Raw genomic sequence first — 24,731 nt, forward strand, 5'->3', positions numbered from 1 at the left:
GCCTCTGGAAGGGCAGACCTCGGTGTGGAGGCTGCACCTTCGCTCGTGGCTTCTCCGAGGTGGCCCCCCTGTGGCTCTTCTGGGCGGTTCAAACCCAAGGTAGTGCCCGGCGCTGGGAATCCCGGAGTTCCTTTTGTCTGTCAGATGAAACTGGAGGCCGGACCTGTGGGCAGACACCCACTAGCACCGAAGCACTCTACTCTTTATCCTTTTTCTGTCTTGGAAGGAATTTCTCCCTAGCAGCCTTTTATCCGGCCAGAGTGGTAGATTTTATCTCTGACCTCCATCCTTGGCCTAGAGGAAGGAAGGATTCACATTTTACTTGTGTTTGATTTATCATTCGTATAGGAACAATCATCCTCCATCGTTTTTTGTTTTCTTTTCTTTTTTTTTTTTAAAGCCGTTTCCCATCCAGCTGCAACCCTGGTAATCCTCCCCTAGATTTTTGCAAACTATCAACAAAGAAGTGTGGCTGGAGGAGTAGACAGTCCTTGACTGACTGGACTGTGTAAGTTAACAGAGCTTCCTTAGCTGGCGCTGTTCTACCAGTCTACTGTGAATGAGCGTTTTGGCTGGAGTTAAGGGTGTTACTGTATGTGCATAAAGTATCTCCCCCCCTCCCTTGCTATAGTGAAGTTGCAAAAATCTTGGGTAACTTGATTAAAATGTGGCTGTTTGGGAAGCATAACAACAAGGAAGAAAAATGCAGAAAGGAGAATGTGATTATTTCAGGGGTTTTTGTCCAACTTTTTGAAAGTGCCAAAGGTGAAGCAGTGGATTTTTGAGATTACGTTAACTGGTACACTGCAACATTTATTGACCTTAATACGTTTTTAACATATGATATTTTGCACTGAGGTATTTTTGTTTGTTTTATTTTAGTTACTTGTGGAAATTGTTGATTACCCGGACATCTTAAAACCAAGAAACCTGTGAACAGGTTCATTAAGAATCTGCTGTCTTGAAAAATGCATTTTATGAATGCTTTGAATTAAGAAAGTGTTAACAGTGGTCTGTCATTTCTGCCACATAAGAAACTATAATCTGAAACAGTTCCCTGGCAGTTGTCCAGATGCCTGAAACTGGCAAGATCTAATACTCTGAGTGATCATCCTTCAACGAGAAATACAGAGCTACTTACATACTGTACCTCATACCGTGTAAATGTAATCTCTCTGATGCCATTTAATGCAATGGACCTCTTTTCTGAATCTAATTGTCAGATGCAGAATTAACACTTGGAATCTGGAGAAGTATTTTGTACAAATCGAAAGATTGGGTTTTTTTCTTTAGTTTTCCAGATGTATTGTCTCATCTCTGTTCTTGAAACATCCACAATCACATAAACTCCAGTTGTAACCATGGAGTTATGTGATTCATTAAGATATAGGAAAAGTGATGCTGAGCTGTGGAATCAGGCATTTCTCCCTCAGTTCAACTAATGCATAGACTGCTGATCAAGAATAAGGAACCAAATAAAGTCATGCACGTTCTGTTGACAGATGAACTCTGTGGCTGTTGAATTTTACTGTAACTAGTTACTCTGTCATTCCAAGTCAACTTAGTATGCACGTTATGTCATAATGGATGGAAAGACCTGTGTTGATGTATCCAGACTCTAGCAAACGAAGATAAAAAACCTATTATGACTAATCCTTGGGAAGAGAAAGTCTGCAAAATGGCTCAAACCAGTTTACTGCAAGGGAAGCAGTTTTACTGTAGGGAGTGGGTTTTCCACAAGCTTCAGCATTGCCTCCAGGAAAAAAGTAACTGCTGCAATAGTACTGTCAATGCACCATCACTTGTAATGAATTCTGGGAATAATGCTAGTGGTGTCTCTGGAAAGGGAGCTGCCTGGGGTGTGTTGTTGGTAGGAGGGCCTGGCAGTGGCAAGACGGCCCTATGTACTGAACTCTTATGGCCAAGTTCACCTACAAGTTTGCAGAGAGGTTTACATCGCCAAGCTTTGGCCTTTCATTTCTGCAAAGCCCAGGACTCTGATACTTTGTGTGTTGGAGGGTTTATTAGAGGTCTAGTAGCCCAGATCTGCCGCAGTGGACTACTCCAAGGATATGAGGACAAGCTAAGGGATCCAGCAGTCCAAAGCCTTTTACAACCTGGGGAGTGCGAGAGAAACCCAGCCGAAGCATTTAAAAGGTAACAATAAAACTGTCATGGTGTTCAGATTTCTATGCTGAAATTAAAATAATTTTTAGTTGTAGTTTTTTTTTTTTTTTTTTTTAACTTTGTGGGTTACTTTTACTTGTGCTGTACATTTGGCCTTAATCTGAAGTTATGAATATACCTGTTTACTTTGAATATCAAAGAAAGTAAAATCTAGGTTTTGGTATTGCACAGCATATGGATTAAAAGTGTATCTGAATTTTGCTTAATAACAGAATGTTATTTATATTGCCTATAAATGGTAAGGGAAATTTGTTCTTGTGGTAGAGAAGCACATTTAGCTGTCTGAAAATAGGTTACCTTTTCAGAGGGTGAACTGAACTTAGAGTAGTTATCAGTATAGCATCTAGTACCTTTTTTTTTCCCCCCTTATAGTAGTAGTATTTCTTTAAATAAGAAAGGGTTTCTTTAAAGGAGATTATTGGCCACTGAGAATCTGAAGAAAATTTGCTGATGAGTTTTGGGATTTATTCTCCTATTAAATAATTGAAAAGCTGAGTGATATTTTGAAATATGTGATTTTATAAAATAGGGAAAATTTGGCATCATCTTACTATTACTTTTAGTGAGTGGTACAAAGAAAGTGGTTTTTTCCTAACTTCAGCTAAGCTTTTTTTCCATAGTAAATGGATTGGTTCAGGAAGTGAGCAAGTTGCTTTCCAGAGTGGTTTCAGATTCAAATCTATTCAAGAAAACATAATTCCTTGAAAACATGTTTTTGTTTGTTTGTTTGTTTGCTTATCATGCCTCTGCTCATTGTAAAAGTAGCAGGCAAATTGTTAGTTTGTGCCTCACTTCTGCTTGAATTACCCATTTTGCCATAAGCTTTTTCTCTACAATAACATTCTTAGTGGGCAAAAGTTTGTTCTCCAGATTCTGGTATACTGTGCACTGGAGGTTTGTGTGTGTGTGTGTGTGGGGGTGGGGGGGGTGCTCACTTCTGCGTGAGTGTGTTTCTAGGAGAGATTTGAATCACTCTAAAAAGAGTGATGTTTGTTTTTATGATATCCTCAAATCTAATGGGGTGAAATCTATAAATTTTGGAAGTACTATTGAAAATATTTAATAGTAATTACAGTAAACAGTATGTATCGGTCATTATTCTAAGTGCTTTACAAATATTAGATCATTTAATCCTCATAATAATCCTGTGAGGTAGTTACTATTCCCATTTTATACACGAGGAAACTGAGGTACAGAGAGGCTAAGTAAATTGTTCAAGGTTACAGACTAGTAAATGGCAGGGCTGAGATTTTAAATATGTGTGTGTGTGTGTATGTATGTATGTGTGTTAGTAATCTTAGAAATTCTTTGGAGGACTTGATGGGAAGAGGAGGGGTTTAGAAGGTTATGTGTGGCAAAGCTGGAGAACAGGAGTTGTGTCACAGTGTGGTTTGAGTGTGGGTTTTCAGATTACCCATATAGTGATAGAGGGAGTGGTATTCTAGAATGAGAGTTAAGGATGGTACAGAATTCAAATGTGGGAGGGATTTATTAAAGTCAGCCAAAGGGATGTATCTTTGAGAGGTGTGATATTCTTGTAGACTCTTTAATGTGTAAATTTAGTCCAATAAAACTCAAGGCAAATCTATTATCTTTTGTTGTTAGCCATCAAAGTCAGCATTAAAACTGATAAATGTAAGCAAATAACAGGAAAATACTTATTTTTCGCTTTTGACAAAAACTAAATCCAAAACCAGTTTTTGTATTATTACTTTTAACCTTTAAATATCTACTAATATTGATGATTTCATATACAGACTTTTCCCAATTTATAATAGTTCAACTTAAGATTCTTTGACTTTAGGATGGTGAGAAAGCAATATGTATTTGGTAGAAACCTTAGAGTACCCATACAACTGTTCTGTTTTTTACTTTCAATATAGTATTCAATAAATTACATGATATATTCAGCGCTTCGTTATAAAATAAACTGTGTTAGATGATTTTGCTCAAGTGTAGACTAATGTAAGTATTCTGAGCATGCTTAAGGTAGGGTTGGCTAAGCTATGATGTTTGGTAGGTTGAGAGTTATTACATGCATTTTTGACTCAAGATATTTTCAACATACAATGGGTTTATCAGGGCATAATCCCATCATAGGTTAAGGAGCATCTGTATTCATGTGTGGAACTATTTAATAGTTACAGAAAGTTGATAATGAAAAATCTGTTATTCACAGATTCACAAAGCTGGGGAAATTGCAGAGAAGTTATTTACTTGATGCTTTTTAAATCCACTTTTCTTCAGTTTACTTCCTAGCTTTCTTTAATTTTTTTTTATGCCTAATGATAGTAGATAGAATACATAATACATGAAATTGTATGGCTAAATGGTCATTTGTTAATCACTAGTTCATGATAATTAAGGAAGAGTGAAAGGAACTTCATCTTAGTGAAGCATTGCCGCTTTCTTCCCTTCTCACATGGTATAGTATATTCTATAGTTTCTTAGATTTAGTTGTCACAAAATTTCTTCTGGCATTCATCAATTTGTATGACAAATAATGAGAGTGTTATGTGTTTTAAGCATAGTTCATCTGCGTTATTTATTAAGAACCTTCTGTGTGTTAGATAGAATTCAGCTGGAGATAAATCAGGCAATAGAACAAACAGAATTCTGCCTTCATGGAACTCAAATTCTAACATTAATATTTATCTTATTCATATAAAGAGAAATAACCATCAGAGTAAATACTTGTTATAGGGTTCGTGAAACACATGAACATTTAAACATTAATAGAATTTGGTGATCTGCTAAAGGGAATGATGTGAAGACACATTGATATCTTTTTTTCATTTTTATTTTTCGTATCTGGCTAAAGTACAATACTATTGTTAATTTGTTTACAATATTTTATTTCCTCATTGCTGAAACTAAGTTGATGTTTATATTTTTACTTACTACTTATTTTGAGAGCCAAAGGCTGATTTCTTTAATTCTGCCTCCCCTTTAGGCCTTTAGTGCAAAACTTTGTATATTTTGCATTGACGGTGTCTTTTCTAGAGTTAGTGTTAGAGGTGGACTCCTAGTAGCCCTATAATTGTAAAACATTCCAATTATTTTTGACAAAAAGCTCAAGCATCTAAGTTAGTGAGGAGTGGAGGGTAGTAGCATTAGGTTTTGTGACTGGTTTAGAAGATAGCTATTTTGTTCAACCAGAAACACCTTTCTGGACTTTGAACAGAAAAGTCATTTTGGAGATTTGAAAGGATGTGGTGCAGGGAAATACAAATTTTTGTTCTTAGTGTATGTCATTACCTCACTTTTATTTCTTGTTAACAGTCTGCAGGACCAGATACGTGATGTCAGTTTTACTGTGTTGGGTAAAAATATTTTGTTCTGTGTAATGTTAACAGGAAAAATTAAACATCTTCAGGGATACCATGGGTTCAGTGTAAATGGAGTAAAATTTCTATAAAGAATTAAAGATGAGTAACTCTGTTTTGAGAGTTTAATAGAAAACTTGTGCTAATGGTAAAAGGCGGTATGCCTTGTTAGAAAAAGAATTCAAACTAGGAGACCAAATACTGACATTTGTTTTGTGTGTCAAATGGGAATCTTTGAATGAATATTCTTTCTAATCTTACCTCCTCTGGGAGTATTTATGGATCTTCACTTATATCTGTTTAGGTTTGTAGCTTGTGTTGCAGTTTTTTTGTTTTTGTTTTTGAGACAGAGTCTCACTCTGTCGCCCAGGCTGAAGTGCAGTGGTGCGATTTTGGCTCACTGCAAGCTCCGCCTTTCGGGTTCATGCCATTCTCCTGACTCAGCCTCCCGAGTAGCTGGAACTATAGGTGCCCACCACCATGCCCGGCCAATTTTTTGTGTTTTTAGTAGAGATGGGATTTATTTCACCGTGTTAGCCAGGATCTCGATCTCCTGACCTCGTGATTCTTCTGCCTCGGCCTCCCAGAGTGCTGGGATTACAGGCGTGAGCCACTGCGCCCGGCCGTGTTGTAGTTATTTATGCATATATCTTTTGTTATCTTCCCTATTAGGCATATACTTCTTCATGACATTATTCATGACTGATGAATTTTTTATATTTTCCAAGGTGCTTTGTATATAGCACTTTGCATATAATAATTGTTAAATGACTGTCTTTTGAATGAGTGCATAATGCTACTTGCTTATCTAGAATATGTGTGAACCTAATTGAAAGAAGGCTGAAGCTCTTAAATAAGAAAGGAAATTGAAATGCTACATGATTTAGGTCAGTTTTAAATGCAGACCAGACTGGTATAGTGATTATTAATATATTAACCTACTGTCTGTTCTTTAGCATATATTAATATGGCGTTAGTCCAGATAGTTTTAAGTGGCCAGATATCTATCTCCTGTCTCAACTGGCTCCAAGTATTTTTGGCACACTCAACAAAGGGGCCAAGAACAGAAGGGGGCTGGAATGTGTGCCTCCTTCTTACCCTCACTTGTATGTTTTTAAGGCAAAATATATTACATTCATAATCAATCTTGTATAACTAGTGCTATTTAAGATAACTGTCATTATCTATTCTTAAGTATTGTCAAATTAAAAGATCCTTCTAAAGTGCCATTACTATTCAAATTTTAAATAAAATAAGTTAATCAATATAATTTCATTATCAAAACTTTACATGTTTGTCTTTTAATCTAAAGATCATCACGTTTCACTGAATGGTCTATTGTTTCCAACTTTTAACCATATCCTTTCTACTTCAAGATACAAACTTCCTTTTATTCAAATCTTCTCACTTTTCCTTCTGAAAATCTTTTCTTTTTACTCTAGCTTGTCTGTTCCTTTTATATTTCAATCTAAGTGCTGCTTCCTTTGGTTCCTGGTACTCTTTATCATTTGCTGAACCAGTCCTCAACCTCTAATCACTTCTGCTCTAATGGCATAACATATTGCTCCTGTTTGCATACTTAGAACTTTGAAGTCAGCCACATTCTTAGTTCTGTTCTGCAATCTAATTTATTGTTTGATAACTCAGATTCCTTTTAGACCAGAGAGAGTGAAGTGGTGCTCTACAAGTTGAGTATTTTGTTTTGTTTTGTTTTGCTTTTTTCCTAATGCAGCAAATTTCGTATACATATCCAGATTTTTGCTTTTTCTTAAAAAAAAAAAAAAAAAACCTGGAAATTTGGACAATACTGGGTTCTCATTCCTTTGAGGCAGTAATCTTACAGACTTAAGTCAACTGCTGTCTTATGAGCTCTGCATGCTCTAATTTGGTTCAGTCTCCACCATGCTATATTATTCTATACCAGGACCAGTTCATGTATTTACATGTGCCAGCCTGGCTCCTATAGTCATTTTCAAAGACAAATATGTTTTCTATTCCTCCAAAAAAAATGCTATATTTTTTATCACTTCCAGAATTTGCTCTCATACTGTCTAGAGTTTGTATCTGTAAGTGCTGCTTCCTCTTCCCTATCAGTTTCCCTTCCTCTTCCCCATCAGTTTCTTCCTAGCTTACTGAAATCTAACTTTCATCTCTACACATTTACAAAAAGATGTTTATGCATGATTGCCTGTGAACTTATTGCTCAATTTGCCTTTGTCCTTTAAATGATGTGTTTTAGGTATTGTTTTCATTATTTGCACTTTTTTCTTTCAGAATCTCCCACTCACTCCATTCTTTGGTGGACCTTCCTCTGCATTCTCGCCCCACAAGCTTAGATCTTCTCTCTTTACACATATGCCTTCAGTTATTTTATTTACTTACATGGCTACCAATGCATAGATAAAGCTGTTGATGCAGATTTGATTGCTAATAAGATAGCAATCAAAATTGCTTATCATTCTGATCAATATGTATCCTTTCACTTGGTAGTCCCTCACTAACCTATGTTTAAACTAGCTTCTCTTGAAGCATTTCTATTCATTGATGATTTATTTATTTCTTATCAAGTATTCAGTGTCAACTGTGTGTTAGATATGTGCTAAGCGTTAGGGCTAAAGTGTTGAGCCAAGCAGAACACTAAGTTAAGTGAGGTAAAATATATTGAACAAATAGTCACAAGAATACATGTTATGAACACACCTTTGATAAGTGCTAAGAAGGAAGAAACAGGATAAGAGAGCATATAATAGGAAGCTTGATTATTATCTAGAAATACGGGAAAACTGATGCCTTACCTAAGTTCTATAATTATTCTTATTTCCTAGGCAGTTTTCTACTAAACAATGTGATCTTAGGATCATCAGTATTAGCATCACCTGGGAGGTTGTTAGCAATGCAGACTCTCAGGTCTAGGGAATCAGAATCTGCCTTTTAATGAGATCCCTAAGTGAATCCTGTGTGCATTAGAGTGCTTTGAGAAGCACTGTCCTAGGCTGGATTCTGGAGTTTTCTTTGACTGTCTTCTGTCATAATATTCTACTCTAAAATATTTAATCTTTTTCTTGGGATAGTCCTTGAATTCATTTATCCTAATCTACAATTTTTATTCACCCATTCTGGTTGATCTACTTACTTCATTCATTTTTCTCACAGTTGCCTAATTAGCCATACTAAAACAGTGTTTTCTTTAGGATATTCCTCTGAGCCTGTGATAACCCACATATCAAATTCACATTTCTCTGGTTAGCTTTGGAAACTTTTAATGATTTGGTTATGCCTCATCTAACGTGTATTTCTATAACCTCAACAGAGCACATTATGCTCTTTCATTCTTTCAAGAATTATTTTTAAGTCTATGAAACGTATTAAAGCATCTAGGGAGCATGGACAAGTGAGAACATTCTTATTTTTCTTAGCATTTAGTAAAACCTTTATATGAACAGTAGAGATATGAAGCTTTTGTTTGATATATGTTGAGAATTTGATTTTTTTGCAGTTTGCTTTTAGGTCTCTACTTTGTTTTTAGCAATTTTGCCTTTTTCAATTTTGTGAAGTAAAATAGTTTGATTTTTATGAAATAAGGTAACTAAATATTTATTTTTTGTTTTTAAAAATCTCTTTGGCTGGGTGTGGTTGCTCACACATGTGGGAGACTGAGGTGGAAGGATCGCTTGAACCTAGGAGTTCGAGACCAGCCTGGCAACACAGTGAGACCCCATCTCTATAAACAAACAAATGAACAAATCACTTTGAAGTGTATTCCAATTGGTTGCCTGTCTTTACCCTCTAGTTGTTTTAGTAGTGTCTTTGACCATATAATTTTCATTGTTTTAAATTTCAAACCCATGTCTATTATGCTAACCTAATCTCAGAAATATTTCTAATGCCATTTTCTTTCTACTATACACGTGTTTAGCTAAGTGTAGTCTTTAATGATGAAGTAGAATTTGAAAATGTTTATGTAATTGCTTACTAGAGCTAAGTATTAAGAAGAATTACATATTCCTCATGGTTATCTTGAAGAATAATTTGGAACTTTCCAGAAACTAGTAGCCTTTTACAGTTCTCTCATTTGTCTCTATTTTTGTCTCTATTCTTTGTACCTCCATCTACTAGCGGTCTTTGCCATAAGAGATTGCAGGTCCTTTCACTAGAGGAAAAGTGTACTTCTTGGTGGGGCGCGGTGGCTCACGCCTATAATCCCAGCACTTTGGGAGGCCAAGGTGGGCAGATCGCCTGAGGTCGGGAGTTCGAGACCAGCCTGACCAACATGGAGAAACCCCGTCTCTACTAACAGTACAAAATTAGCTGGGCGTGGTAGTGCATGCCTGTCATCCCACCTACTCGGGAGGCTGAAGCAGGAGAATCACTTAAACCGGGAAGCGGAGGTTGCAGTGAGCTGAAATCACACCACTGCACTCCAGCATGGGCAACAAGAGCAACACTCCGTCTCAAAAAACAAACAAAAAAAAGGTGTATTTCTCTATCTTTTCCTTCTGGCTCAGCCGTTAAGGTTTGCTTTGGCCAGTGGATTAACAGACATGACCCAAACAGAAGCTTAAAGTTGAGCTTGTCTTCTCGTGCTTCTGCCACCACAGTGAGAAGGACAAGATCTTTCTAGGCTGCTGATCCAAGGAACAGGAGAGAGCTTTGGAGCAGATGGGACCCAACCTGCAACTTGTCTCCAACCCAAGAGTAAATCACGAAGAGCAGAGATGCAGAAGAAAGCTAAAATGATTGTTACTTTAAGCCACAGAGTTTTGGGGTGTTTATGATATACCACTATTGTGAAAATAGCTAACGATACAAAAGTTAAATATTTAAAATGGGAAGTCATTAATTTTTATCGTAAATATAGGAGTCACCATTGATTCGTCGATTTCATTCATCATCTACATTCAATCCACTAAATACTTTGGTTCTGTCTCCAAGATAAAACAAATACCTCCACTTCTCTCTATCTCCAACACTACTACTCCCATTTTCTGTTGCCTGGTCTATTACTGCACTAAACTCCTAACTGCTCATCTTGCTATTATTGTTGTTTCTCTTTTTTTCACAAAGCAAAGTTATCAGATCTTGTTACTTCCCTGCTTAAAACCTGACAGTGGCTTCTTAGTATGTTTAGAATAAATCCTAAGCTGTATGTACATGGTCTACCCTTGCCTAGCCTTTGACTTTAACCTGTACTGCTTTATTCTTGCACATTGCTCTTCATTGACATTGCCCTTATTATGTTCTGAAATAGGCCATGTTCCAGCCAGCACATTTTTATATGGCTATTTGCCCTATTGTCATTTAGGTACCATCTTTAACATTGTCTCCTCAGAGAGCTTTCCTTAATCACTGAGTCTTTAGAAGTCCCCTAGCCGGTCATTGTCTTAAATCACATCACCCCATTTAGCTGTCTTTGTTCTTAATTTTCAGTATCTGTCATGATCTGGAACTCTTTTGTGCATTTGTTTCTTTTGACTTTCTGCCCATCTATTGGCATCAACAGAGTATTTGCTTTTCTTGTCCTCTTTGTATCCAGGGCTTATAATACAGTTGGAACTTAGTAATTATTTCTTGAATTAATGAATAACTTTATATTTTAATTTAAAACATTATAATTTTGTTCACACTGATAATTGTTACTGCTTTAGCCATGTTCAGTTTTTAAGTAGTCCATGGTTGTTTTTTGTGGAACAATTTATACATGTAGATTATATAGTTATAGATGAAAAGGATTTATTTTAAACCCTATTTTGGTTATTGTATTTGTATCTTTTGAAATTTATGTTGAAATTAATTTTTATCAAGTGGAAAATCTTTTGAATAGCATTAGATTTATGTTATTTGATGAGAGTCGTATGAGGTCACCTTTTGCCTCTCTTCCATAAATCCATAGTTTCATCTGTGGAATAGCTGTCATTCTTTCTGAGACTATCACTTAAAATTAATATTTATTTGGAAAGGAGAAAAAACTTGAATTCAATCTCAATTGATATGTTGGTTCAGTTGCTGCTTAGAGGGACACAGATCACAAACAATGAAAGTCACAGGAATTGAAAGGGAAAAATTAATGGCCCCAGAGGAGAAGAAATCCTTATAAGCAATTTGTTGGGGAAATGATAGATTGTTTTCATCCCCTAAAGCATTTCAGTGATACGGGAAAGTAAACAGGAAAGCAAACATACATACCTACTCTTTTTTTTTTTTCTTTTTTTTTTTTTTGGTCATATCTGCTTCTAATCTGAGTTTTCTGTCTTGTTTTAAAGAACAAATAATCCACACTTAAAGTCCCTGGGTATCCTTTCTAATTCAGATCTACTCTACTCACACACACCCCATAGATGACCTTTCTTATGAATTTACTTTTTATAAAATCTATGTAGTTTGACCATAAGGGGAGATATATAGGTATACACACATACTTGTTACAAACTCTAGTTTTGTACATTTTTTATTCTATAGCAACAGTTTTCAAACTTCTTTAATACATTTACAGACAATTTTCTTTTACAATAACACAAAACAAGTCAAATGCTTGGTGATTAATCACAGATGTGTTCAGTCTGTACACTGGAAATGAAAACATTAAGAAAACCGAAGAAAAGTAAATGGAGGAGTATATCATTTTTATGGATTAGAGGATTCAATATTGTAAACAGGCTAATTCCCACAAAATAACCTATAGATTCAATACAATCCTAACAAAAATCCCAGTTGGACTGTTTGGACATTCAGTCTCTTACAATACCTTACATGATATAGTCCCTGGAAGCTGCACCATACCTTCAGAAGAAAATGAGAGTGAAACAAGCAAATATGATATTAATATTTCTTTGAAAATAATTTTGACCTCACAGACCCCTTGGAAAGTTCTCAGAGTCTTCTAGGGTCCCCATACCACACTCTGAGAAACACTTTCCATTCCCTTGCTCGCCAACTTCACCATTTCACACTTCTGTCTTCTCAACCTCTATTTCCCTGCCCACCTCCCAACCCTTACTCTTAGCTGTCAACTTATCTTCCTATATAATAAAAAGTAAATAAAATAAAATAGCATATATATACATATAATAAAGTAAATAAAAGTAAATAGCATATATACACACACACATATATATATTTAGAAGAGAACATCTACACATTTACTGGAACATCTACTGTACTAACCCTCCTGCATTTATATCTACATAGTCTGCCTTACATTAATTATGGTTGTAGAGTATGGATCTACACTCTAACTATGGTTAAACCATCCATGCTCCTTTTCCATTCACTTATTTACCAGATCCCATCCCATCTCACTTACTCAATGACATATTTAAGCACTTTACCCTTTCCCATCATTATTCAAATATCCCGTACTAGTAGCCTTTTTAAAACACTCCCCCAACCTATATCATTGTTCAACTACTACTCAACTTCACTGTTCCCTTTTATAGCAAATGCTTCAAAAAATTCTGTCTATATTTACTATTGTTTCTTTCATGCATTCATGATCCCATTAGAGTATAATCAAGCTTTATTTTCCACTCTATAAGTATTCCAAGACCTCCATGTTGCTAAATCCAATGCTCAATACTCAATGCAGCAGAAATATCTTACATAACTTATCTCCTGCTACCCACCCCCCACCACACCCCACTTCTAGCAACACTTTCTTCACTTTCTCACTTGGTTCTTTCCTCTTATACCAGCAACTTTTTCTTCATATGTTACCAACCGTATTAGTCTATTTAGTGCTTCTATAACAGAATACCTAAGGCTCGGTAATTTTTTTTTTTTTTTTTTTTTTTTTTTTTTTTTGAGACGGAGTCTCGCACTGTCGCCCAGGCTGGAGTGCAGTGGCGCGATCTCGGCTCACTGCAAGCTCCGCCTCCCGGGTTCACGCCATTCTCCTGCCTCAGCCTCCCGAGTAGCTGGGACTACAGGCGCCTGCCACCTCGCCCGGCTAATTTTTTATATTTTTAGTAGAGACGGGGTTTCACCGTGGTCTCGATCTCCTGACCTTGTGATCCGCCCGCCTCGGCCTCCCAAAGTGCTGGGATTACAGGCGTGAGCCACCGCGCCCGGCAGGCTCGGTAATTTTTAAAGAAAAGAGGTTTGTTTGGCTCATAACTCTGGTTGCTGGAAAATCCAGGAGCATGGTGCTGGTATCTGCCTGGCTTCTGATGAGGGCCTTGTGCTATGTGACAGCATGGCAGAGAAGTGGAAGGGGAAGCAGGTGCATGCAAAGGGAACTCACACTAGAGGCAACCTCACTTTATAACTTACCTGCTTTCTTGGGAACTAATCAATTCCCTGGAGATCGAATCTAAAGAGAAACGTATTAATCTACCTTAATAACCTATTCACCTCTTAAAGCAACCACCTCCCAACATTGCTATACTGAGAATTTAGCTTCCAACATGAGTTTTGGCAGGAACACTCAACCATAGCACCAACCTTTGATTTTGAAATACATCAGGGTAAAAATCTTGGCTTTTCTTTGTTTACATTTGCTTCTTACATAAAGCTCATTGATGGCCTTAATTATCAACTGTCTCTCAGTGGACCCAATTTTATTTATGCAGCCATGACCTCTTCTCTGAATCTAGACCTATAAATCTAATTGCTTACTCAACTTCTTTGCTTAGATTTCTAATGTTGAACATGTTCAAAATTAGACTTCTGACTTCCATCCCACATCTTACTGCTCCCTTAGTCTTTTCGTTTTTAGTAAATAGCGATTTTATCCTTCTGAGGAAACCAGTAAGCACCAGTGCAGTAATTGAAGGGAGAGACAGTGGTGCTTGGATTTGATTTGGTGAAGTATCAGTGCAAGTGAAAAGTGTACCCTAATTTATGTTTCAAGATTGATATGACGGATGTGGGGTGTGAAAAGTATTGAGATCCTCAAATAACTTTTATGCCAGTTATGTCTATCAATATGTATTTGCTATATTTGAAATTTAAACTGATAAAATTTAAATACATTCATATATTTAATAATCATTACATGTTAATATAAATAACATTTAAATAAAAGGATAACTATATTCTCCAAGACAAAAAAAACTTAAAAGAATGGCATTGTTTTTCATGTTTTGCAAATCTTTTTAATTTTAGTTTCTGTTGAAAAGTTTCTTAAAGTGTTATTTTTTTCTCCTTTGGAGATAATGCCTTTTTTCTCTGGCTCCTTTTAAGGGTTTCGGTCTTTGGATTTCTGGCATGAGATGCCAAAATGTGGTTTCTTCATGTTTTTTCTATTTTATATTTATTGAATTTCTTAAATCTGTGGATTGATGCTTTTCATAAGTTTGGAAAAGCCTTAATCTATTACTTCTTCAGATCGTATAGTGTCTCTAGTTTATTCATTCTTTTTCTTTGGGGACCACAGTTGCATATATGTTGTACCTTTTAACTGTGTTCCACACATCTTTTTCATTTTTTCTGTTTTCTCTTTCTTTTATCTGTGCTTCAGTTTGGGTATTTTCTATCAACTTGTTTTGAATTTCTAATCCTGTCTTCTGTTCTAATGAGAGTGGTGTTGAATACATTCAGGGTTCCTAATGTCAAATATTATATATTTTTTAGTTCTAGAATGGAATTTTATTTCATTATTTTTATAGGTTACATTTTTAAATTATAATTCTTTCAGTTATCTATTTTGATCCATCTACTCAACTTTCTTGAAATATTATTCATGGTTATTTTAGTTTATACTAACTAAAGTATTTGGATTATTCCTCTGCATCTGTTATCTCTTTTTTCTCTAGATTATCAATCTATAATCCTGACTTTTTTCTGTTTAATAACTTTTTATTTTATGTCTGATAGTGTGTTAAATGATTGTAGATTTCCAGGTGATGTCTTTTATCAGAAAAGGCTAATTAAAACAAAGGAACAACAACAAGAAAACCTTGGACAGATAGGGTGAGGGGCTGATGCAGTCAGGCATTAAGCTGAGCTGGTACTTTTTTATAATGTTACTAAGATCCTTGGTTTATTTCTATTATTTTTATGTGGTTCACTTAAGCTTTTGGTTGGAGAGTCAGAAGAGCCTTTTCAGCTCTGAAAGACCCTTGGTAATTCAGTTCTTCCCCGCAACATAAGAAATTATGTTTAGCTCTTTAGCTTCCTGCCCCTTATACCTTCAAATTCTTGCAAATCTCCTGAGTTACGTGCTTAAAGTAAGCACCTTCCCTTTAGCAGAATTTTGTTTCCAAGATACTACGAGAGATTTCATATTGGGTTTTAGATGCAGTTGGCCAAGTTGCCCAACTTTTTAAGCATGGCCCAGAATTTAAGTAGACGTGCGTTGAAGAAGTTCAGTCTCGTGTTCAGGACACCATACGTTTGCACTATAAAAGGAATTTAACTGACTTCTTGAAAGCTTTGCTGGTTTGGTTCTCCTGTAGAGTCCCTCAGGGTGAGCCAAATCTGATTCTTAGTCTGTAACTAAAATCAGTATAGGCCTCCCAAATTAGCAAATAACCCCTGAGAATAAATTAGCAGGTCATTCTTTTGCTCACTTTGGAAGAGCTCCTATCTTCTGAAATTCTAATTCATCTTATCTTCTTGCTTCAACAAGCCCTCTCATATCTTGAAAAATATAAATTTTGTAATTTATTCATTTTTTTTCTAGTTCTTGCAATGGAAGTTTTGGGCTGCTGCCACCTACTACATTTTGTCTGGCAGTAGAAGTTCCTATAAACAAGATTTCTCTGGCTCTTTCCAATTTTATTGGATTTGTACCTTTGTAAAATAATTTTTTTAAAAAAATTAATTTTATACTTATTACAAATACATTTTCTTTTAAATCTTTAGGAGTTTTATAAATTAATTTGGATATGAATTCATATTCTGATCATTGATTTTGTTGCTCTCTTTCTGGGCATTATAAGTTTTGTAATTTTTTTCACTCTCTTTTGGATTTCCTCTCTATTACCATTTCTACCTCTTTGCTCTTCCTGCTCTGTCTAATTGTTATTGATTGCCTCCACCATTCCCCATCCCCAGTATGATCCTGAATGAGGGCTAAAAATTGAGATATGAAGTTCTTACTCCAAGCCGATACTAACGATTTTGTAAATTCAGTCACTGACCCATGATCTTTTTAGGTTCAGTTCCTGTCTCCATTGAGACTAACTTTGTGTGCTCCCTGCTGCTTCTTAAAAGCCATAGCCCTGGGTGGTAGTCAGCAGTGCTTTTTGTTTCATCTTTCTTTCATTATTAATAGGACATGCCCTAGCTCCAGCTCCTAGTTCCAAACTGAGCCTGAGTCCTGTTGCTAGAAGTGGGAGAACTTATATTCCCTTTACTTCCATCAGCAAATCTCTAGGTTGCCTTGCATACTTTCTTGGCAAGCTAGAGATTTTGTCTTGTTATGCCTCTTTTTCATTTCTGATACTTTGAAATGTTTATCTTATTCTTGACTGGCTATATTTTTCTTTTTATTTTCAATTCCATATTTTCCTGCTGTGTTTTAACAAAGGGGAGACAGTTCGTAAAACCAGGAAATTACTATGCCTTAGTCCAAAATTTAGAGACAAATTGTGTTTTACATTTGGGCCAAACTCCTGGACTAATTTTAATTATCAATTTTACTTACTAGTTTTTTATCCTGGTAAATGCATAGATAATATTTGTTCCCTGATTGAAAGTATTAATTGTATTGCCTGATTTTTTTTTTTTTTTTTTCCTGTTCCACTTGCTTTACTTTATTGGATGGGTAATTTTGCTCCTAAGAAAAGAAGGTCTAGGTTTGTTTTTCCAAAATAAAACAAGATATATTGAGTAAGAATTGTTAGTGCTTTACTTTTTCTACTTCTCATCTTATATAAAAACATATTTTTAATACCTGGCTTTTTGCAAGAATTTAATCCTTTGGTTAACAAAGTGATAGGCAGATGTGTCAGCATATACTCCTCAACTATTTTAGAAAGTTTAGTTTCTAGATGAAATTTAACATCAAAACAAATCTCATTACTATTTATTTAAATTTAGCATCAAAACGTGCATTTAGAGTTTACCTTCTAGGTAGTAATGATATTTCAGGCTTCAGAATTCAGAATGGATAAACTGCTAATGTTGTATAATTTTTTAAATCCCATAAATATCAAGGTAACTGGTAATAAATGTAGAAAAAAATATGGATATTTACAATTGAAAACCATTAAATTGGAGGATATTTTTGGTTAAAAATCATGATTCTGCATTTAGCATAGTATAAGGGATAACTGAATAAAATGAAACTTATCAGAGCAGTCTTCAGATATACAGAAAAAGCATTCTGATATATCACAAGTAATTACAGATTCAGATTTAGTGAATTCAGGAGCTGTAGGTAATTAGACCCTTGATACTAATTATATAATAATTTCAGCAAAATTATTTCAAACACCTACCATCTATTGATTTTTCTGGAATTTCAGTATTGAGATAAGTGATTTTTAGTAAAGAATTTGTAGCAAACAAACAGGAATGTTTAATACCCTCAGAAAAGTGAAATTTGAAAAGTAGCATATTCAGTTAGAAGACCTTAAACATTACAATATTATTTCTTCCGCAAAAATATTTTCAGCTAATTTAATTGCTAAAAAATTAGCATCACTTTCCTGGTTTAGCCAGGTTTTAAGAACTTCCTTGTTTAATATTGGACCACGCTCTTATCTTATACTCTTTGATGTTTGCAGAAGCAATTTAACACAATAATTAAGAAGAGGAACTTTGAAATGAAGAGAATTCTATTTCTTCTGCCATTTACTACTTGTCTCACTTAGCAAGCTATTACCCTCAAAACCTTTGTTTCTTCATCTGTGAAATGGAAGTGATACTAGTATCTAATTTACAGGATTTGGGTGAGGAATAAATGGGTAAATTCATAAAGATCGTGCTTCTACATATTCTAGGCATAAATGTCAGTTTGTGTCTTAGTCCATACAGGCTGCTAAAACAAAATGCAATAGTCTAGGCAGCTTATAAGCAACGGTGTTTATTTCTTTAGGTTCTGGATACTGGAAAGTCCAAGCTGAAGATATGGGCAGATTTGAAGTCTGGTCAGGTCCTGTTTCTTTGTTCATAGATGGCTCCTTCTTGCAGTGTTGTGCCATCACATGGTATAAAAGGGATGAGCTAGCTCTCTGGGGTCTCTTTTAGAACATTAATACCATACATGAAGTTTCTCCCTCATGACTTAATTGCCTCCTACAGGCCCTGCCTCTTATACCATCACATTGGGGGTTAGGATTTTAACGTGAATTTTGGGAGGGGCTCAATTTAAACATAGCAGGATGATTGTGTTTATTTTCCATTTTTATATTTATCTTGACTTCCTGAAGAAGAAAATTAATCAACATACATTACACATATATTTAATTTAAAAGACAAATGCATTATATCCCCCCAACCATTACCTCCCTCCAGAAAGCCAAATTGCTTTAAAATATTTACCAGTTAAGTCACTTTGCAAACATGTATTTCAGTGTCTATATACTGAGTGTTTAGTACTTGAGAGTTTTGGTTCATTATCCATTTCCGAATGCAAAGCAACTTTAATTAATACAAGTTGAGTATACCTTATCCAAAATATATGGCGTCAGAATGTTTCAGATTTTGGATATATGTTTTGTTTGATTTTGGAATATTATCATATACATAATGAGAAATCTTGGGGATGGGACCTAAGTCTAAACATGAAATTCATTTATGTGTCATCTACACTTTATACATATAGCCTGAAGGTAATTTTTTTTTATTTTTCCCTTGGGAACACAAATAAACTGTGTGTGGTATGCCTGCATTTTGACTTCGGCTTGTCCCATGACGTCAGGTGTGGAATTTTCCACTTGTGTTATCATGTCAGTGCTCAAAAAGTTTAAGATTTTGGAGCATTTTGGATTTGTATTTCAGATTTTTGGAATAGGAATGCTCAACTTGTGTACTGCTTTCAAGTAGAAATCAGTGATCAGTAATTTGGGATTGCTGTTGCATTAGTTTTCTCTTCTGCCCTAATTTTAGGACCTTTCACTAGAGGCACACAGTTTTTCCCAGATAAAAGTACATTTTTCATCCATATTGCACTGTTTGTAGGAGACTTTTATTTAGTACTTTGGAGTATGGTAAGAATAGACTAATACTGCAAAAATACATGGGAAGATATAAATGTTTTGTAGGTATAAGTGTAAGATACAGAATACACATTTTAAAAAACACAAATTATGTAAGAATAAATTTAAGAAAGTAACCTATATGAAGGGAAATTTTTGCAGTAAGCCCTGTATTATGATTCTCCAGAGAAACAGAGCCATATATGTATTTAAGGAGATTTATTGTAAGGAATTAACTCTCATAATTTTGGGGCTAAGAAATCCTAAGACCTGTAGTCAACAAGCTGCAAACCCAGGAGAGCCACTAGTTTCATTTCAGTGGAGTCCGGAGGCCTGAAAATCAGGAGAGCTAATGGTGTGAATTCCATTATGAAAGCCAGCAGTCTCAAGACCCAAGAAGAGCTGATTTTTCAGGACCAAAGGCAGAAAAGGACTGATGTCCCACCTCATGGAGTCAGGTGGAAGGGTTAGCCTTTTGTTGTATTCAATCCTTGATTGGATGAAGGCCAGCACCCACATTAGGAAGGACAATCTGCTTTACTCAATCTACCCATTCAAATGTCAATTTCATGCGGAAACACCCTCACAGACATACCTGGATTAATATATGACCAATGTCTTGGCACCGTGTGGCCCAGTCAAGTTGACACACAAAATGAACCATCACAAGCACCTAGGAGCTGAATGCAAGCCAACAGTGGACTGTTGTTTTTGTTTAATCTTAAAGGCATGACACTGGAATGAATAAGCACTGTTCTGTATATCAATAATGAAATAAACCCATTCATTCATTCATTCCATAAATATTTATAAATCATCCACTTTGTGTGAAGTTCTGTGCTAGCTGCTGGAAATGCAGTGGTGAATAATATGTAGGTGGTTCCTTCTCTCCCAAAGTTTTTGAAAGTGGATGCTGAACTGCCAATTTCTTAGTTACTTGATTAATTACACTTGTTATAAGGGCTTTCATGGATGTTGTAGGAGTGTATATGTAGAGAACTTTACCTAGTTTGGGTTGTCGGGTGAGAAATGTCAGGAAAGACCTTTCTGAATGAGTGCTGATTTCTAAAGAATAATAAAAACGTTGAAGTAAGGAGGAGTGGAAATTATAATAGGTAAGGGACCAGCATGTATGAAGGTTCTACGGCCAAAGGGAGGATCTGTTTAAAGAACCAAGCGCAGGGCTGAAGAGGTTAGAGAAATTGATAAGGCGCCAGTTGTTGATCAGATCCTGGAAAACAGAATCCTATAGTTTGATTCAGCATCCTGGTAGGTCTAGATGGGCTTCACTGACTTCAGTGTTAATGATCTGATCTAAGAGCATTGGTCTGTTCAGAAGAACCTCAGAGTACCAACTGGAAAGAGGGCAACTCATTGACAATGACTTACTCCATATTACACATATGAAGGACATAATCTTCTGAGTTCTGAATATCCTGACTCCCTGGTAGTACCAAGCTGTGTCTTTTGTGTTTCAGCGAAACATTAACAAGTAATACTTTTGCGTTATTTTCAGTTTTCATAAGTAAAATTTACTGTTTGTAGAGTACAGTTTTATAATTTTGATAGATGCATGGAGTCATGGATCCACCTAGTTGTGATACAGAGCAGTTCCATCACCCCAACAATTCCTACTTGCTGAACTTTTTAGTAAACTCCTTCCCCCACTCCAACCTCTGGCAAACACTGACGTAAATTTTATTTCTATAATAGTTTTACTTTTTCCATGTGTCATATAAATGCAATAGTATGTGCATCCTTTTGGAACTGGGTTCTTCAACTTAGAAAATTCGTTTAGGATTCACCCATGCTGTTGTGCGAATCAACCGTAGTCTTTTTTTTCTTTTTTGTTTTTTCTCTTATGACTGAGTGATACTCTGTTGTATGAATATGCCACAGTTAGTTTATCCCTTCGCCAGTAGAAGATCCTGTATGCTGTTTCTAATTGGGAGATTATAAATAAAGCTGCTGTAAACATTTATGTCATTTATGTGCAGATTTTCATGTGGCCATATATTTTCAGTTCATTTTGATAAATACTTAGAAGTGAGATTGCTGGGTCATGCAGTAGGTGTAGCTTTAACTTTTTGGGAAACCTGCCAGACTTTTCCAAAGTGGTTGTACCGTTGGAAATGGCTGTCATTGCTCTGCGCCAGCACTTGATGTTGTCCGGGATTTTACTTATTTGCACAATTCTAATAGGTGTCTAATGGTATCACACTGTGGTTTTAATTTTAACTTCTCTAATGACTGATGATGCTGAGCATGTTTTTGTGTTTATTTGACACCCCTGTCTTCCTCTCTAAATTGTCTGTTTTAATCTTCTGCCCATTTAAAAATTTTTGTTTTCTTAGTGTTTTGAGAGTTATTTATGTATTCTGAATATGAGCCTTAGTCAGAAATTTGCTTTACAAATATTTTCTGCCAGTCTTCAGCTTTTCTGTTCATTATCTTAACAGTGTCTAACAGCTGTAGCTAATTTTGATAAAGTCAAGTTTTCAATTTGTTTTTCCTTTATGGATCCCGCTTTTGGTGAAGTGTCTAAAAACTCTTTACCTAACTCAATATTACAAAGATTTTCTCCTAAAAGTTTTATAGTTTTATGTTTTACACTTAAGTTTATGATCTGTGTTGAGTAAATTTTTGTGTGACGGCATGAGAGATATGTAGTGAAGTTCGTCTTTTTTGCATTTGGGCATCCAGCTTGTCATTGTTTGTTCAGCAAAAAAAAAAGAAAGAAAGAAAAAAACCTGCCTTTCTCAAATGAATTACCTCTTCAACTTTGTGAAAAATCATGTTCCTTTATTTATGCTGCTGTTTCCAGAATTTTTATGTATTTGTCTTTAACAAATACTTAACAGACTGCCTTGATTGCGCTAGCTTTAATAGTAAATCTTAAAATTGGGTAGTGTGAGTCCTTCAACTTTGTTTTTCTGTTTCAGAAGTATTTTCGTTATTTTAGTATTTTATAATTAATTTTTGAAGCCCCATACCGTATGTCAAACAACTGGAAAATAGTTGTAAATAGTCTTTACCTGGAAATGGGCCTACTTTTTGTTTTCTGCAGGAGGCTTTAATGTGGAGGAGAGGTGAGTTAAGCTAGTCAGGAGTCACGAAATTTGATATTTGTTGTTGCTGTGGGTACCCTCAGTGTACCTCTCACCTCAAATCTTCTAATAATATGTTGTATTTAGAGCAGGGGCTGATTTTCCGGGTGGATTTTTTCAATATCTACTCTACCTTCAGCTCTCAAATTCTTCTCTTCTGCAACTCTCTCAGCAGTGAGGGCAGAGAATGGGGACATTTTCTGTTTTTCTGATAAAGATTATGTTATACCTCTTGATCTGGGGTGAGGTCTTCTGATCCTGCCCATCCCCTTGCTGTAAGCTGCAGTGGGTTTCACTCGTTCCTCAAGGACAAGTAATGCTTATTCTATTCTTCCCCACCGACTCCTCCTTAAGGCTTTTCCATAGGGGTCATATGGGAGAAGAGCCTAGACTGGGGGTGGGGCTTTATTCCATACCTTTCCCAGCCACGGTGATTGCTGTATTTTTTAAAGCCCTAAGGGGTCAGTAGAGAAAAGGCAGCAAGAGAGTGTGAACGCTGTTTATCAGTGGCCCCAGGGGCTCCACAGTCTGTCTGTAATTCACAATTTTTCTTCTTCCAGCTTGTCTGAGTTGTTTTGTTAAAAGGCTAGGAGGGACACTCTTCCTATTACTTTATGTCTGAATAAGTGAGGAAGAAAGTGAGCTGCAACCTGATGTTTCACAGAAACAATTTTAAGTCTGAAGACACTTTTTACATGTTCAATCTGTTCATCTATCTATCTAATAGTATGTTCCTTATAATTTATTTATAGGAGCTTTAAAAGGTCATTAATCTCCCAAGAAAAAGGCAGTAAGTAAATTCATTGTATCAAAGGAAAAGAACAATGGATGTCTTTCATTTCAGAATTTCAGCAGCCTTTCTGCCAGGAAATCAAGAGTGTCACCCCAAAAACTGTAACTATGTCAAGTACTATATATGTTAATTAGTTAGAATTAGGCCTTCCTCAACGTATATCTACTTCAAAACATCATGTTATACATGGTAAATACATATAATTTTGTCTGTCATTTTAAAAAAAAATTTGAGTAAATCAATAAAAGGCTAGCTACAGAAGGATGATCTTGTCATTCCTCATTTTCAAGGCAATTGAAAATGGGGGAAAAACTAACTCAAGGATTTTAAATTGAATTAACAAAAAATTAAGAATGTAATAAATATTGGCTCAATATTAATGAAGGTAAGAAATGTAAAACATTTAGTTAAGGTACACATGCAAAGTCAAACCCTGTATCATACCGTTGCTTTTAAAGATGGTGTTATCTTTGTATGATTGTGATAACCAACTGTCATTACATTATCTCTTTTGGAATAATAATATACATGTATGTAATTATTCACAAATACAGAAAAGTCTGTTTTAGACTGTCTAAATTTTTGTTTTGTGTATACATACTTTGGTGGGATTTTCATTTTACAAGTGATTTTGAGTGCTGGGAAACTTAACAGTGCACAAGATAGGCATAATTCCTGCCCTCCTGGAGCCTACATAATAGGGCAAGGAGATGTGGAGGTGTGCAGGAGCTTCACTCTCAGCCTTATAACAAAAGCAGTACAGAAGTAACCCAACAAGTTAATCTAAGAATGTGATAAATGCTACAAAGAAACAATTGCAGGAACAGTAATGGTGATGAGGGCTGCTTTAGATTTGGTGGTCAGAGAAGGCTTATTTCAGGAATGAAACTTCTGCTGAAATAAGAAATACTGCCTGGGGGAGGGAGCTTTCTTGACAGAGAGAAAAAATCTCAGTGTTAGAAATAGGTGCTGAATGGAAAAAAAAAAAGCTTGGTGTTAAAACAGAAAGGAAGACAATGTGCTAAAACAAAAAGGACGACTTAGGAATGAATCCTATCTGCTTTTAACATGATGAAGACCATTTTAAATAGTACTGGGAAATAGCTTCAAGGCAAGAAAGTGAATGAAAAGCTCTGTGTGTTTTGAAACTATGAGAGACCTATAATCCCAAACCTCAATATAATGTGAGAGTGAATATCAAATTGAGATGCAAAGCTGGCAGACCATTATTCGTTGA

The 24,731-nt window shown here is 35.7% G+C and overlaps 1 protein-coding gene across 1 annotated transcript in view; it reads left to right on the forward strand.

Annotated features, from left to right (window-relative positions):
* The first annotated feature begins 960 nt into the window (after positions 1-960).
* The window catches only part of LOC105486117 (ankyrin repeat domain containing 50), a 43,945-nt gene continuing 20,174 nt past the window's right edge, over positions 961-24,731 (forward strand). The window contains exon 1 of the mRNA XM_071093074.1: positions 961-2,157. Within this exon, the coding sequence (XP_070949175.1) occupies positions 1,646-2,157 (512 nt within the window). The 5' untranslated portion in view covers positions 961-1,645. The remainder of the gene's footprint in view (positions 2,158-24,731) is intronic.

This window comes from Macaca nemestrina, chromosome 3, assembly GCF_043159975.1.
Source record: "Macaca nemestrina isolate mMacNem1 chromosome 3, mMacNem.hap1, whole genome shotgun sequence".
NCBI classification, from domain to species: Eukaryota; Metazoa; Chordata; class Mammalia; order Primates; family Cercopithecidae; genus Macaca; species Macaca nemestrina.